At 43.7% G+C, this 17,545-nt stretch overlaps 1 protein-coding gene across 1 annotated transcript in view; it reads right to left on the minus strand.

The window, feature by feature from the left end:
* ADCY5 (adenylate cyclase 5) overlaps window positions 1–17,545 on the minus strand; it is a 222,598-nt gene that overhangs the window by 3,223 nt on the left and 201,830 nt on the right. Inside the window, exons 13-20 of the mRNA XM_061469330.1 lie at window positions 14,092–14,208; window positions 11,914–12,078; window positions 9,652–9,827; window positions 5,153–5,176; window positions 4,171–4,303; window positions 2,363–2,626; window positions 1,815–2,019; window positions 874–998 (exon numbers count right to left, since the gene is read on the minus strand). Of these exons, the coding sequence (XP_061325314.1) occupies window positions 874–998; window positions 1,815–2,019; window positions 2,363–2,626; window positions 4,171–4,303; window positions 5,153–5,176; window positions 9,652–9,827; window positions 11,914–12,078; window positions 14,092–14,208 (1,209 nt within the window). The remainder of the gene's footprint in view (window positions 1–873; window positions 999–1,814; window positions 2,020–2,362; window positions 2,627–4,170; window positions 4,304–5,152; window positions 5,177–9,651; window positions 9,828–11,913; window positions 12,079–14,091; window positions 14,209–17,545) is intronic.

Below are 17,545 nucleotides of genomic sequence, written 5' to 3' on the forward strand. Positions count from 1 at the left end.
AGTGTATTTTCTCACCCCTTTTCAGGTGGCTTTAAGTATTTCCACTTCTGGCTTGCCGTGGCTGCAGCATTGCTGTGCTGATTTGCTTAATTGTTCACAGACCATCTCATAGGAAAGTTTAAAGAGTGTTGGATAAATATTGATCCAGTTAACTGACAGCTTAATTGAAAAGAAGCATGGCTTCCTCTCTTAGGTTTTACATCAGTTTAACTGTTTTTATATCCCTTCAGTACTTTCCCAACAAATGATAGTCTCTTACTGCGAACATTGGCTTAGCCAACTTGGAACAGTGGAATTGAATCTCTGGAAAGGTCTCTGTCAGAAGGCCAAGGAGATATTTGATTACAAGATAGCTTCCATTAATCCCTGAAACCATCCTCTTTCTCTGGTTACATATCCCCATCCCACTGATGCCTGGATCCTTGCTAGCCTCAGAACACATAGAGGATTATGAACAGAGAAGTGAATTACAGAAACACATATCTGAGTCAAGTCCTTGAAAAATAAAACAGCCTACAGCTGCATGCAGCTGAACAGCAAAAGCGGCAGCATGAGTGAGTAAGCATCACAGCAGGACTGTTCTCATAGGGCCAGTGAGGCATGTGGGGAAGGAAGGTCAGCTCAACACTTCCACCCCAAAACTGCAACTTTTTGACTAAAGGTTGCAAAGTTGGTCAAGATTAAAAGGCAAAACATGATGGTACCACTGGCATTCCTCAGCTAGCTTTTCCTTCAGTACTATGTATGTATATTAACTGTATGACATAAAGGAATAAAATGAAACCAAAATTCCAGTTCAGATCATGTTTCAAAACCCGTAAGTAAGTGACACAGGGCTGGCAATGTAAGTAAGTTATCCAGTGAATTTCTTACCTGAATCCTGTCAGGCACACCTGTACTGTCCATTCGGCTAGCTACATTCACTGTGTTGCCCCATATGTCATACTGGGGTTTGCGTGCTCCTATCACCCCAGCTACAACAGGACCAATATTGAGGCCTGGAAGGAGAGGAGAATCCCACAGCTCTGAGATCCACATGAAGCTTGAGGCAAGTTATTTTTCAGACAACAAAATAGCAACCTAAAGTTCATTTGTTCTAACTGTGCTTTACCTGGCATGTAAAGTTATAGCCAGAATGTGTGGAAAGAAACTTAATGTTTCTTTAAGAAGCTTCTTTGATCCACTATGCCTGTCTGACTGGCAGAATGGGCTGGATCTGCTCAATCCAAAGCTACTCTCCAGTACCAGATAACAGGATAAGGTTTATTTGCTGTCTGGCTGCCAAGCAAAGTGCAAACTTGGAAGTCAGCACACAGCTACTGCGATGCTGGGCACCTGTGACACAGCAGCCTAGCAGATTTCCAGAACAAATACCACACTCGACATCATCACATTTCTTCTCCTTCTCCTGTTCTGTCTCTTTTCATTCCCTGACTGGAAAGACAATTTAATGTCCAAGAATGGCAGAGCTGAGGACCACAGAGGGTGTGAGCAGGGAGCACATCACAGGTAAATGAGCCCAAGCTCAGCTACCATTTAAGACCATGCTGTGGTAAGAGCACAAGTCCAGATGCCATTTGAGACCATGCTGTGGGTTCATTCCCCAACTGCTCCTAACTCTCTAGGGAGCCTCAGTAATAACGCTGCTATCCTAACAAAGCTGCTCTGATGTTTCATAGAAGCCAAAGTGGTCACCAGACACAAGACAACATCACTGTACAGCTAAGGTAACATCTATGGTTTTTACCTCCCTAAAATCCCCAGCTCAGAATAACCGCTAGCTATACTTAATCCCTTAAACACAGTGACATTACCTATCTTCATCTGGAAGTTGTTGAATGAATGTTCATTAATGTATTTCATTTGGTCCATTAACCTCATGGCAAAATCAGCCAGAGCTTTGATATGTGTCTTCCCTTCCTTGTCGTATGTGGAATCGTTGAGGCCTGATGCAGCCATGTATGTACTGCCGATGGTCTTGATCTTTTCCAGCTGCCGGAATTGGTCTTCACTTATTATCTGTTTCACAAGAGCAAAAGAAGTGAATAAACCTTGACAAACACATACATGCTGCTAATGTCCTCGCCACGTGTCATTCCTTGGTACAAGTACTACAAAGTACTGCGCAGAGCCTCCACTACTCAAAATATAGGAAGAAAAAGACTTAGATATTCAAAGGAGCAACAAGGGAATGAAAGGGATTTTAATGTGAAAAAAGTAGAATTAAAAGACATCTAGAGTGAGGAGAAATGAACTGTGGCACAAGGATTTCAATAAGCCACCTTCCTCCAGGAGCTCAGCAAAGCCCAGCTAAACTCATTGATTTGGTTCACTCTGTCCACCCAGACTTTCTGTGACTTACTTCATCAAAATCAGCAATGATCTCGTTGAGCAGTCTCAGACACTCCACTCCTTCGTTATTGGCCTCCAGCTCCACGTAAAACTCTGAGAAGTTGCTTATGGAGGCAAACATGACAGCCACACACTCGCAGGACTGGTAGTACAGTTCATCATTTCGCCGCTCCTGAGCCAAGAAATGGGCTGCCACGTCCTTCGGCAAAATGTTGTGGAGGAGGCGTCTGTTATAGGCCTGCAGCTCCTCCATTTCTTCCTTCTCTTCAGTGGCCTAGTTTAGGAGGGAGAGACAGTGATGTGCTTACTCTTTTGGTAACTGCTCTGGGGAGGAAAAAGCTGAGAATGAATTTGCAGGGAGTGCAGAAGCAGAAGAAAGGGGGAAACTGCAAAGGAGGGCAGAACCAGAGATACACAGAAACTTGTGTTTTGCAGTGGAAGAGGGTCCATCTCTGTGTGCACACATGTATGTAAAAGCAGGCACAGAATAACACCAAAATCCAATGTTATTTTATTTCTGGGCTCTGATCTGGGTAACCTCTACAAGGTCTGTTCTTTTTGGGGAACTCCACTGCCATCCTGCCATTCAGAAAAACACACATTTGGCTTTCCCAGTCAAGCACAACAGGTTTCAGGAAGAAAAAGACCATTGCTAAAATCTGATTGCATGAGTGTCATTAAATTACAATCCTCTCCCTGCACCCCCTAAATGCTCATGTAGCTGTACTTTCCAAGCCTCACCTGATGAAGGGAGAAGGGATAAGCTCCCCACATCCCTTAACTACATGTTGGCATAAGCAATAATGACTTTGTGCTTGTGACTTTGCTTGTGGGTGCTGGTTTCTGAAACAGGACATCTGAAACTGGAAATAAAGTTAAGCAGGAAAGGACCCTTTAGAAAGTGGTATGTCTGGACAGAAGAAGGAAAATGTTTGGCTCTGCCTGGGGACACAAATGCTTTGGCCAACTGAGCCCAGACCTGGATCAGGCAAGTCGGCTCTTCCCTCCAATTGTAAATGAGGATAACAATGTTTATCTGCTTCCCAAGGAGCTTTAATTAATTGGTGTTTCCTCAGTGCCTCCTACTCAAACCACTGAGACCTGTTATTAGAATGATGTCCTGCCATCCAGACGGTAAAATAATCTATATAAAATATTCAGTCCTGCAGTCGCCCAGCTGTGAGTCCTGGACAAGGCTGAGACCTGTCCTGCTTGCTTGAGAATCACATACAATGCCCCAGTATCACTCGTGGACACAAGTAGCAAAAACATTAACACTGCACCCAGGAACAGGAGCACAGTGTGGCATTATCTGTAGTGTCCTGGTTATCCAGTGCTGCTGCCTAGGGGCTAATGAAGGCTGGATATCAGGCCAGTTCCCACTGCTTAACAAGAAAGTGAATGAAAATGCAAATGTGAATCTTTCACAGCCCTGAACACAGCAAACTAAAGCTCACTGAACTCTGGGAAACAATTCAGGAGTGAATACAAGCCTCTTACATTTACAGATTGTGTTATATTACAGGTTCTTGCAACAGTGACAGGCTCAGTTGCCCAAAGTAATTACCCTCGATCTTCAGATCTACAACCCATTACTGTGGGGACCATTGAAAGTACATTTACAACAAACAAGGGGTTAAAGTAAATAACCAGGATAAGAAGCAGTGAGTATGCAAAGGACCACAGAAGAGGAGAGCCCAGGTATATGTCAGGTCCAGATTAAATTCAGGCTCTTTATAATGCTCCTCAACTTGATAGAATAGCTCAGTAGCTTTATATTAACGCCAGTGTTCCTCCAACATGGCAAACACCACTAACCTGGAGTTTCCAGAGGAAATCAAGCCTTGCAGTGGATTCCACTTGCTGGGCATGCAGGTACAGTGCCAGGACAAAGACCGTAATGATGACAGGGGTTACAATCTTCAGCGCGACTCGTGTCACTGCTGGAGAGCTGCAGCCAACGGAACAGCAGAATCTCCCAGTTAGTGTCAGAGTGGAGGAGCACAGCTTAGGCACGCTCCGCAGTTCCCACTTCAAGGCTAACCAACCTCCGAAGAAATGTCTTTTCTCTTTCTCCTCCAAGCATGTGTTTGGTAAATGGACAAACAATACCTGCAGAAAGCTGAGGGCTTGGCTCATAGGTGCTGATTTCTAAAGGAGGTCTTCGAAACTAAATTTAATCCAACTTCTTTAGAAGGGTTAGCAGCAATATAAAAGCCATTTTTTAGAAAATGGCCATACATGCTCAGCCACCACCATGCTTGGCAAAACCAAAATGCTGCCAGCTCTTTGGACTAGTCAGTGTCTCCCGCACTGGCTGCCGCAGCCTCCTAAGTCTAGAACTGTTCTACACTTACTGTTTCTGTAATTAGTCACTTCTTAATGGCCTTTGTTTTGTAAGTATTCTGTAAGTAAGTTCAAAAACCCATTAAGACACATTTCCATTTCTTCTGACAAGCAGGCCAATAAAACCTGTTAAATCTGAATTATAGTTCTACGGGATGAAAATACTGTTTTGATAAAACCTTTGACTTGTAATTACAAGTAAGCTGTATGAGGTTGTCTATAAAGCAAGTTGACACTTGTCCCACAGGAAAGAGGAAGCTCTGAGAGTAACTATATGTGCAAAAGGGCAGTACACAGTCCACTCACGGCATTTGCACTGTTGCACCAGGTCACAGCCATGCATAGTCAAATACCAGACACTGCTGGTGAGCCAGCATGCTGATATTGCACCTTGTGAACAGAAAATGCCTACCAACAAAATCCCGTAAAAATATTTCATGCCAAAGTGACTCACCACAAAGTTCCATTTGCAGACACGCTGAAAAAAAACACAAACACAAGGTTAGAAGAGTGTTTGGCTCCCTCCAGCACTCGTCATGTAACAGCACCTTTGCAATGTGCCACCTCTAACACTACGTGGGGCTATAGCCCCTCAGAAGCAGAAAACTGCAAAGAGATGGGGTGGGGGAGAAAAAAGGTCTGAGCTACCCTCAAAAACCCACAGTGGCAGTGCAGCATGGTTAATGTGGCTAGAATATCTGAGAAGCATTAAGAGTCAGAAAATCATTTGGGATTTTAATGTCAGTGTAGGATGTAGTAGCGAATAGGAGGATGCTTGGGCACCTGTCACTACTTCATTAGGTCAAGCTGGAAAATTCGACCTAAAGAAGGAAGCTTTGGGCTAATACTTTATTGGGTGATAGCTCCTCTCTGCCCCGTTTATTGTAGCATGGAGATATGTTTAATTCCTTTAACTAGCACTACTGCCTTCTTCTGCAAGTTACTCATCTCCAGTTTTGTGCCTAGCTGTGGGTATCACACATGAGGGCACTGAAGAAAACCCTTATGTGGCTTGCTATTACTACTTACAATACTGTAAAGTACTTGTATGAAGCAGAGCTGCTGGAGAAGATGGAGGGTGTGCTTTTCTTACAGTGAGAGGATGGAAAAGAGCTTTCTGGTATGTAGTAGCTGTCTGAGTTCCTGACTGATTGCTTAGTGCTGCTGAGTTTCTTCTGAAGTGTGGGTGGCTGAGAACCATGTACATGGATCTCATAAAATACTAGTTAAGTGGAAAGAAAGAGATCAGTGGTAAAATTACTGTAGTGTCATTGATGCAATTACAGCTTTGCAGGCTACTAATGTGATACATCTTTAGCCCAAGAATCTCACAGCTGTCTCGAGAGCTTCAGGCCGTAGTTTTCTGGGGCTGAAGGAACCTCTCGCTATAGAATCAAAAATAGATACTATAAAATCATCAAAAGAGATACTATAGATCATCAAAATTGAAATAGCCGAGGGAGCCTAACTGGGCATAAAATTAAGAAGTAAAAGCACAGTTACTCTTTAACCTTGTTTGTTCCGAGACATTTTCTACAGCTCCAAGCACGGAATTTCTTCTGACATGGATTTTGCAACGCACCATTGTCTTGCATACAATCTCTTGCATACAATCTCTTGGCCAGCTCCAGCACAGAACATGTGAACTTGGACGTGGACCCAGTTTGGGAACCCTGGCGACAGTGACTCCCACCCTAAAGGTTGGATCTAGTTGGAGATGCTTCCCATGTGCAGCATGATCCCCCTGCTCCCTTGTATCACTACCTGGCCAAGAACAACTCACAGTGCCCCAAAATCACTCTGTCTTATGATGGGAGCCTGGCAGATCTCACCCTCTGCACTGGGGCTGCTGCTCACTGTGGGTGTTACGTGCTCTAAAATCTTCAATAGAGATTATGGAGTGCATCAAACCCAGTATTTACAGTAATGCTTTGGTAAGTGAAAATGCCCAATGCAAGCAGTAATGGTGTTACATTGGTTGCTCCCCCATGGGACAGACATTTCCAGCAGCAGATGGCTCTTTAATTACTGGAAGGCAACACAGAGACAAGCTCAGCAAATAACACTCCTGCTCATTAAGTGCACATTTTTAGCAGGAAAGGTGATTGATTTTGGGGACAGCTCCCATAGGACAGGGCATCTCCCTTCTTACAGCCACGATGCCAGGGGACAGCCCTCTAAATTACAAATTGCTGGGCAAAGCTCTTCGGGCTTTGCAGAAACTCAACTTGGAAGATCACATTGGTCCATCACATCTTTAAACCCAACTCATTAGTTCTATGTTCTGCATAGGGAAAAGGTAGTATGGTAGCTCTGTGCATCTAGTTATACTTTGTGTGTCACCACGCTGCTGTGTAGCTGCAGTGAAGTCTAGCAGCTCCCAACATACTATACTCAGCTTCTCAGTTGCTTGCATATTGGGCTGGTTTGTATACAGAAGTGTGAAGTCACATCTGCATTGCTTCTAATTAGTCAGGTGTACCATAATGGCTGCAGAACAGACAGTAATTATGTAGAGGCAACGGGCACCAAATTAAAGTAGTATGAGGATATGTTGGTTTGTTTGTTTGGGATTTTTTTAATATCAGCTGGACAATAAGGTACAACTTTGAACTATGTGCTACATGCTGAGCTCCCATTTCCCACAACACACAAATGGACTGCCAGACATCGGGACAATAAATAGCTGTCCAGACAAAACAAATTGTCCTGCTTTCAGACGGGATAAGGCTAACTTTCTTCCTAGTAGCTGGTAGAGTGCTGTGTTCAGGATTTAGTGTGGGAATAATGTTGATAACATGCTGATGTTTTTAGTTATCATTTGTTGCTAAGTAGCGTTTATACGAAGTCAAGCACTTTTCAGTTTCTTGTGCCCTGCCAGTGAGAAGGCTGGAGGGGCACAAGAAGCTGGGAGGGGACACAGCCAGGACAGCTGACCCCAACTGACCAAAGGGGTATTCCATGCCATATGATGTCATGCTGTGGGGAAACCTGGCTGGGAGACACTGCTCAGGGACTGGCTGGGCATTGGTTGATGAGCGGTGAGCAATTGCATTGTGCATCACTTGTTTTGTACGTTCTATTATTACTATTAACATTATAATTATTTTCTTCATTTTCTGCCCCATTACACTGTCTTTACCTCAATCCTGGAGTTTTCTCTCTTTTACTCTTCCAATTCTCTCCCTCATCCCACTGGGGCCAGGGGAGTGAGCGAGAAGCTGCGTGGGGCTTAGTTGTCGGCTGGGGTTAAACCATGACACAAATGTAATTTGTGAGAGATGATAATACAGTAACACATAAGGCTATTTCTGGGAAAACATGCTAACCTTCTGCACTTTATTACTGACATTTGGATTGTGCAGTGACGTAAATTATACTTCTAAGTGCTGTAATTTCGCTTAGTGCTTGACTTACAAGAATGAAATGATATTTGGGACATAAAATGCTTTTATTTCACTAATTGTGTTAGAATAGCTTCTGCTGTTGGAATACATAACATCTACAAATAAAAGTAAAGAAACCTCATTCTCCTCATACCTCTTCAGGAAGCTCCATGGGGTTTCCTACATAATTTAATTCACTTGAGTTAACAAAATGATTCAGGTGATTACTGCCAATAGCAATAAAAGCCACACCTCCATTAATTAGTAATGGGCACACAGGAATGCTAACATCATGGAATACTTATGTGAAGGACAGAAGTGACCAGGTACATCTGGCTTGAATGTGTTAATGGCCATCAAAAAATTTGAGCAACTATAAAAGCTATTTCATGACATACAAGATAGCACTGGGAAGAACCATGGGAATCTTCTCAGCCACCCTCCTGTCTAATATAGGAGCAACCACAGCCATCATCCTTGACAAATTATTTCATCTAAATTGGTGCTTTCTAGATCTCTGATGGTTCTTTTCTGCTCTGGACTCTCCATTATTGTGAACTGCCTTCTTGCTCTAAACTGGAAAACGTATTCCAGGTTAGGCCTTCCCACTCCCAAGTAAAACAACGGCCTACTTGTCCCTTACCAGCAACTCTCCTTATTATATATCTTAGCACTATGTTCATCTTTAGACAACACCATGATTCTACTGACTCACATTCAAGTACAATTGTTACCTACAAGAGGAAATCATCAAAACAAGTACTTCTTAGCACAACAATGCAACTCCCAGTGAGAAATGAAACTTGTGGAAGAGGGTGGGATTGTGGATGTGCCAACTTTCCCTCCCTGACGTGACCTTCAGGAGTGGGGTAATCATGTCAATGGAAGAAGGTTGCCAGCATGATTATTGTGTGATCTGGTGATGACAAACTACCTTTTGTAAGTAAAAGGGCAACTGTCAACTCCCGGTTAGCCCAGGCCCTTCTGTTGGGAATTGTGCTGAGACCAGCTATGATACTGACTTTTTCAAATGTGGACATGGGTCCAACAGCAAGTGTCAGGTGATCACTAGCCAAGCAACAAACACCACCATTCCACCACCCCATCTGGGTTTGCTATACCAGATGTCTGAACATCTCAGCGGTTCATTATCACATCCCTGAGCCAGCTCAGGTTTGCTAGAGGTTTGTTGGGTTTTGCCTTTTTTTTTTTTTAATTTTATGAGAAATGTCATTTCTATATTGGGAGTGTAATAGGGGGAGAATGACTAACAGCTCCCCATTTTTGGAAGAAAAAGAAATACAGATCCACTTGGATGCCAGTTATATTTTCTTAGTAGATAGCTCATTAGTCGAGTTCCACATTAAAGAGACCTTAAAGGGAATGGTGTTTTGCTACTCTTCAGAGGTGGAGAGCAGCACAAAGACTTTAGTTTACAGCCATGCCTTCTCTGGTATCATGCACTTCCCATTCTTGCACCGCTGCCTCAGCATTCGTATCCATCTAATGGCACACTGAAATCATTGGGTGAAAGAAATGATGTGAAGATTTTGGAAGTAGCACTTACTAGGTGTTAGCTGTAACCAGGAGATCTGCATTGTCAAAAAGGTTGACCCCTGGCACTTCCACAATGAGAACATATATAAATTCAATGATTAACATAAGGATCAGTTTTCCAATACAGCTGATCTGAAGGAACACAGAGCAGGCCAGGAGACTCAATAAGACACTGTAGGTAAAGTACTGCATAAAGACAAAAAGGAAAAAAAACAACCAGAGATGAGTGTCAACTGGATAAATCAAACTGAAAACAAAGGGAACTAAACAGAGGGATAGAAAGGGATTGGGATTTACGTAGTTGAGCTGACTGAACATGTAAACCTGGGGCTGCCTGTGGAATTCTCCCACATTACAAAACATTTAAGTGTTAAAACTGAACTTACGGAGAGGAAGACTCTTGCATTCTTCATCGGGTGTTATTTGCTTAAGAGGCATAGGGCTCACAACCCAAGGGTGTGATATAGGTTTGTCCTTGATGTAGATACTGAATTAGCAGAAAGCATCATCCAGTGATGCTGGAATAATTTGTCCAGTTCTAGACCTGAATTCAAATATCTGCACAATATATAGGACTATGGGTATTAGCAATTCACACCACCAGGACAGATACCCGCTTGAGGCCAATTGGAAAGTACTGACCCTGCTGGTGTGACATCAGCAATCCATCGGCAGGACACAAGCTGGACAAACTTTTACCGATGCCCAACACCACGACTGTTTTTCTGCCAGCAGGTGCACAAGTGGCAGCGGAGCTGTGGCAGCAGCTTCTGCCAATCTGAGAGCTGCATGCTTAGCATGACAGTGCTTTCAAATGAGACTGCATGTGCCATTTACGGCTCCTGTGAAACCTAGCATGGATGCAAAATGAGCAGAGGCATGTTATTCAGCTCATCACCTTCCTGCTGTCAAATCTGTGATGATTTAAGTTTCTACTCTGTCTGGACAGGCCTATTTCTGGCAAAAAAAAAGTGTATCAGGTGCCTGAGGCAATCCATCCTTTCAGTTAAAAGCAAACCCCAGCTGAAGTAGAAATACGATTATGTTCTGAGCTCATTTATTAATAGTTCATCGCAGATATATTAAACCAGAGAAAATAACTTATGCAGTTTGTAACTTGATTCTTCAGTTTCTAGAAAATGGGTGGATGTTCCCTGTGGCTGAGGGGTTGCATCCCACCATTTGGGAACAACAGACAATGCCTGTACCAGGTCCAATATCTGACCTGCAGAGCACAAGGGAGGGACTCCCCACTTAACCCACTGACCAGCAGGACCTGGTTCAAGGCTGCCATAGCACCCTCATCATGCAAAATGGTTGTTCCTTATTGCTTAAAATCCCTCTGCCCTGAACCAGCATTCCTGACAATCTCGTGATGGGCATAGACTGTTTCTAGTTCTCTGTTGTGCCAGTTTTTGGTCCTGGGTGTTTCTGCAGACATACTTTGTCTTTTGAAAGTCAAAGTAATGGTGTTCTCAGAAACCTCACTGAATCAGATAGGGATCATATTCCTGTTAGGTTAAATGGAAATGGGTTCAGTGGGATACCAGGACTTCCAGCAGCACCTTCAACATCTGGATAACAGATCAGCCATAAATCTGTCAGGTCCCCATAAACCCAGATGACCTTGACGTAAGTTCTGCTTCCAATCTAAACGGGCTTTTTAGCTTTTCAGTTTCCAGTAGATAACACATAGTGTCTACTCAGAGAAAAGTCTTGAATAGCTATGTAACAACTTGTTTTTATGAACAATTTGCTCTGAAGAGGCAAGATTTGTATTTGTGAATTGAAGCAGACCACTGTCAGGGCTGCTAGCCTGCCTGACAACTGAACCTACTATACCCATAGTAAGAACAAGTGAAGTTTTTAATCAGGATGTAAAACAATGGAGGGAAGGGTTAAATCTATGACTAGACACTGTTTTTTAGTGAAGTGATTTTCAAGTAACACTAAGCACCCACAAACTCCTTCGAAATGACTTGCAGTTCTGCATGCCATTAAGGACTTCATGGAGAAAAGCTATGTCTCCTGCTGCAGGCAGGATCCAGCAATTATAAAGCCTACTGATTATTCAGCCCTGAAGGAACTTAAACATTAATGCGGTCTCATGATAATAACTTCAGACACTTAAGTTTGTGCGCAGTAGCCTGTGTCATTCTGTAACATCAGTCAGGAGCAACCTTGCTTTCCTCTGACTCACTGAGATTTGTCACACAGGTTTTATAGCCCCTTCTCAGATCAAGCTTTACAATTCATTTTTTTCAAGCAGTACCTCTGGAAAGTTGCAGTTGGGCAAAGAACTGTCACAGAATCCCTGCAAGGTGCCCAGGCTGTAATTGGAAGTCAGGTTGCTGATAAGGCATATGTCCACCTGGTCCAGGGTGATGTTGTATTCTGCAGCCATGCAGCTGGCAAGATCCACAGTACTACACATGAACTGAAGAAAAAGATTGCATTAAACTCAAAGGCACAGACAAAGAGAAGAAAACAAAATAGCTCACATCAACTTAAAAACCCCTTGGAAAATGGCTGTAGCAAAGTGCAAAATATGCAAACTTTAATCACCAGCTTCTGTTTTACTGCATGTGCAATGGCAATAGATTTATACGCCAAAATATTAATTAATGAAATCCAGGCAGTGCGCTCTAGAAAGTTAGTTTTGAGCTCAACTTCACATACAGCTTCACAGGCAGAGGTGCTATAGATATTATACATACAAGTATATCCTGCTGTGTGTGATAGGGTCCTGGTGTTGCTCTGTTTCTGATAATGGGAATTTCTGAGCTGATAAGTTTCCCCTGCCATCACTGAAGCTTCTGCTGTGGGTCCTTCTACAGGGAAGACTTTTGCAGCAAGGCTGAAAGGCTGATGTGCTGTGTTATGCTGAGGAAGCAGCAGAGGCCCATTCTGATCTCCTCCACATGCTGCTCCATTTGTCCATTCTGCTAATTTTTACACTAAGTAGTTCATGACTGCAAAGAATCACACATTATGCAGAAAAACAAAGCTCTAATTTCTGCATGGTGCTCAGCAACCCACACCAGCTCTTTGCAGGTAACTAAGGGGGAAGGTGGTGGGGTGTCAATGCCATTGAGCTAGTGCCTCACATTCAAGTACTTCAATTGTTTCCTAAGTCTTCACTATGTGTACAGGGAAGCTGAGGCAAGAGCAAGTTGTAGTCTGATTTGGAGTACTGTGTGCAGTTCTGGTGTCCTCAACATAAAAAGGACATGTAACAAGTCCAGAGAAGGGCCATGAGGATGATCAGGGGACTGGAGCACCTCCCGTATGAAGACAGGCTGAGAAAGTTGGGGCTGTTCAGCCTGGAGAAGAGAAGGCTGTGTGGAGACCTCAAGTACCTGAAGGGGGGCTATAGGGATGCTGGAGAGGGACTCTTCATTAGGGACTGTAGTGATAGGACAAGGGGTAACGGGTTAAAACTTAACCAGGGGAAGTTTAGATTGGATATAAGGAAGAAGTTCTTTACTGTAAGGGTGGTGAGGCACTGGAATGGGTTGCCCAGGGAAGTTGTGAATGCTCCATCCCTGGCGGTGTTCAAGGCCTGGTTGGACAAAGCCTTGGGTGATATGGTTTAGTGTGAGGTGTCCCTGCCCATGGCAAGGGGGTTGGAACTTGATGATCTTAAGGTCCTTTCCAACCCTAACTATTCTATGATTCTATGATTTTTAGATGTTTAGGCCTCTCCGTGCTAGTTCAAGTCAGTGCTGCCTCAGCTGAGGCCACAGCTGAGGAGCAGAAGGCCATGTGAAGTCTGTAGTTAACTCCAAGCTCACGGCTTTAACCCCAGGCCCATCTCTCCCCCACTCCGCTTCCCTTAAAAGATCAAATAGATGTGTGCAAGGCAGAGAATATTGGTTTCTTTAAAAGACATTCCGCCTTCAAGCCATTGGTACAAGTCAGAAACCAGCAGCTGCAGGGTTTTAGAGAACAGCCGAAGTCTCTCCGAGTCTGAAATCATCAGCAGTGTTCAAATGCAAAGTCCTGAAAGTTCAACTCAAAACAAAGTCTTCCCAGTCCCTCTTAGGTGATTACTGTGCTCAGAGCAGGACACAGCACTCTGCAGAAGGCTGGCACAAAGCCTGTGCAACACTAAAGTGCCACTCAATACCGTGGGTGTTAAATGACACATCAGCCTCATGCTGGCCCTTCATGCAGGGGTACACTTCAGGCTTGGCTTATGTACTCAGAGCGAAAGGATTTAAAAAAAACAATATGGGCACAAGTTGGTGCCAGGCATATAATAAGCCACAGGGATGTGGCTTTTGGGCTCCGATTTCTTTTCTATGCCCAAATAGCAAAAGGCAACTGATCTCAGGACGCTGTAAGCATTAGGCAGGATTACATTAAACCCAAGGGCTGTAATAAGTAACCATGATGCTGAGCACCAATAAGAAAACCATGCAGAACCAAAATGAAATAATGCACATACCATGTTGACAAAGGCAGATAGAAAAACCAGGATAATGGCAAAGACTCCAACTAAGGTACTATTGGTCCTGGACTGTACAATCTTCTTAGAAAGAGTCTGGAGAGGAGCTGGGAAAAGCTGCACGTGAGGAAAAAAAGAAGATTAAATACACGTGAAGAATCATTGCTTGTTTTGTAGATTACAACCTGCATCTGAGCTGCCCACATCCTTCAGCGCGGTGTCTGAGTGGATGCTGCGCAGGGGTTAGAGAATGATGATGGGGGATAGCAGCTCCGGGACAAGGGTGAGCAGGAACATGACCGCCTCATGGCAGCAGGCCCAGCTGGCTCACCAAGTCTGCTCAGTCCTTCCTAATGGGAATGATGGCTCCTGAGCCGAGATAGCATGTCTCGCAGGGCTGTGCTCATCCTGTCGTGAGAAGCAAACCACAAGCCATCTGCAACTGAAACAGCCGGGAGCTTGAGCCTGTGAATTACTGGATTGAAAATTAAAAAAAGCAGCAATGAAAAAATCCATGTCATATCCTTTTGATCACAGGAGCGTATCATAGCACTTTCTGGTGCCATTGCAGAAGCAGGCTGCTAAAAAGCTAGGCTAGACCTGTGATCTGTCAGACCCTCAGTAAAGGCGCTGGAGAAATCAGCTGGCCTCGTCTGGTCTATGGCACTCAGCACCACAGACACATGAGACTAAAAATAACCACTGGTAAGGACAATCACTGAGCTCCCTAGACAGACGGTCCCAGTGATTCACTACTACCAGAGCTAGTAGCTTTCTAATTGCTTTCTGACTGCAGGCCACCAGTGTGCTTTGCTTTAGGTGCTGCATTGTATTCTAGGTAGAAACAGTCTCTGTGTTAAAGCAGAGACTAATCAGGCACCCCTTGTGGCAAGGGTCACCTCTCAGCACCACATGAGGCCTCTCTCCATTGCATTAGCTACAAGAGAAGTCCAGAAGACAATGAAACCAATGCTTCCTCTTCACACGTCACCGCCGCCCCAGCACAAGCTCAGAGCTGGAGCAACAGGGGAAGGAGGCCAGGCAGCTCCTGCGCACGGACACATTCCCTCTGGAGAGCACTGGCCCCAGGGCACCCCTTCCTTCCACACCATCATGCCTGGGCAGGGGGGCTCTGTTGAACACTGACAAAGTGTTTTTCAGAACCCAACTCCCCTTTCCCTCCCGCCATGTTGCACGAATAACTAAGCCACTAGAGGGTATTTTTAGACACAAAGAAGCTAGCAGTGCAGCGGCACAGCACTGCAATTTAACTATGACTAATGTTGCTATTAAAAGTCTTGCTTTTCCCTTTTATCCTTCACTCTTACATCTTCAGAGATGCAACATTTTGTCAGTGCATAGCTTCCCACACAGCAGTCCTACAATGTAATTACGAAGTGTTTGAGCGGCCAAAGCACTGATTAGCTGGTGACTTTTATAAAAGGGGGAGAGAGGTTGTGGCAAGAGGTTTTAAAGAGCTGCTTTCACCTGCTACCAGAACACACACAAAAACCAGCTCACTCCAGACGAGAGGAGAGGGCAAGGCTCTGTGGGGCATGGGAAGAAAGGAGAAATGTATGGCTTATTTGTACTGAGGATTGATTGAAATTCAGTGAAAACCCATGCTATCCTTCAGGCTCATGCAGCCACTGTAAAACAAATCAAAACACCTCTCAGAAACAAACCTTGCTAATGTAGGAATCTTTTGTTGATGAACCACTAACCAAGCTATCTCCTTGTCCTACCATGTCCAGCTACATCCACACAGACATAAGCTAGCAGATCCCTGCCAGCAAAGGGATGTGGGAAATGCCACTGGGCTTTCTTCCGCCCTAACCTTTACAGGATTTGGAGGGAGAAGGAAGATTTGTATTGCATTTAGTTTTCTCATTAGATTAAGAGCATGACAAGTTTTCCTGCCACCCCTTTGTTTAAGCCTCAAAGCCAAGCTCCACAACAGTATGCATGGACCTAACCTCTTTCTGTAATCTCTGGAAAATCAGGCACCTAAATAAAACTTGGGAGTGCTTAGTTGTGGATCTTGGCTCAAGCCCCTCCTGCCAATGATCCCAAAAAAGCCTGACTTTGCATCAAGCCTGAGATATCAAGCAAAGCTATCAGTGAAAGACACTTTAATTCTAAGAAAAACAGGATTTCTTCGCATTAATCTAGGTTCTCATTACTTTGCAAACTAGAGAAAATTTTAGGTCAGTAAACAAGTACAGCTGGAAAAAATCCTGAAGAGGAAACAAATGCAAAAAACCATAGGAGGTCAGGATCGCAATAGAGAGCACAACGGCACAGCCATGCTGCTCATCTGAGGTACCTCCCTTGTGAGCGACACTCATGGAGGCTCTGTGACATAAGTAATGCTCTCCCCTTAGGACAGGGCAGATAGGGGCCAGGAATACTTGCAGCTTGGAGGACTTTGACGCTAGAAATTGGGGACCTGTCTCAGCTGTGATAATTCAGCTCCACTCTAGCAATTTTCCCTCCATAAAAAAATATCCAGAAGTCAGGGATATAACAAAAAAGAAAGAAAAAGAAAAGCAGACAATTTCCCCTCCTATTCTCCAATAAAATAAAATCCCTTCAGTCCTAGGAAAAGGAGCAGAACACCAGGGTGTTATAGTACAGTGAAAAGCCATGCACTGTTGCCGGTTAGCCCATCGGTTTGTGCTGTCAAACACAATTTACCCCTCTTAATAGAACTAAAATCTTGCCTGAGTGAAGAACTGGACAAGGGAAGGTCTGATGAAATGGCAACTCTGAGCCTGCATATGCACTACTGAGAACAGGACCTGAAAGAAAGGATGTGATCCATTTGGGCAGCTGAGATTCAATTTTGGATTGCCACACAAGCTTGAGGTCACTCATATAAAGAGAAATAACCACAATAGGGGAAGGGAAATTGGATTGTACAGTCAATTCCAGCTCATTCTGCATTGAAATGTGAAAATGCTGCTGGAAGACATTATCTCTCAGAACAGAGAGACTCTGAAAGCATGCAGGTACTAATGAATATTGAAGAGGAAGGTAGGGCACTGCTGTACAGGTGAAAGTCCTAATTTAAAAAGTGATTCAACAAGTACTAATGGTACACTGAAAATAATGCACAACCTCCAGCCATTTGCATGACAAAAATACACTAAATAAAACCTCTACTTTGCAATAAGAGCTGATCACAAACAGAAGAGTAATATTTCTCCTTTTTTGGCTTCTTACCCTATATTATGGCCATGGAAATTTGCTTAGATAATTGCTGTTGTGTTGTGAGATGAAAAAGCCTATGAGGCCTTAAAGTTCTGATTTTTCAATTTGTAATAAAAGCCTTTGTATCATTTTGAAGTACATTAAGATGCTTCTGAAGTAAAAGACAACATCTTCAGGCAACTTTATGCTGTGAGCCCATTTATGTAACATTTCGGTGATTTATTAGTCTATTAAAAACGTA

Source organism: Pezoporus flaviventris, unplaced genomic scaffold, assembly GCF_033815535.1.
Source record: "Pezoporus flaviventris isolate CSIRO_AGI_PZ_B2104156 unplaced genomic scaffold, CSIRO_AGI_Pfla_v1 ptg000001l, whole genome shotgun sequence".
NCBI classification, from domain to species: domain Eukaryota; kingdom Metazoa; phylum Chordata; class Aves; order Psittaciformes; family Psittacidae; genus Pezoporus; species Pezoporus flaviventris.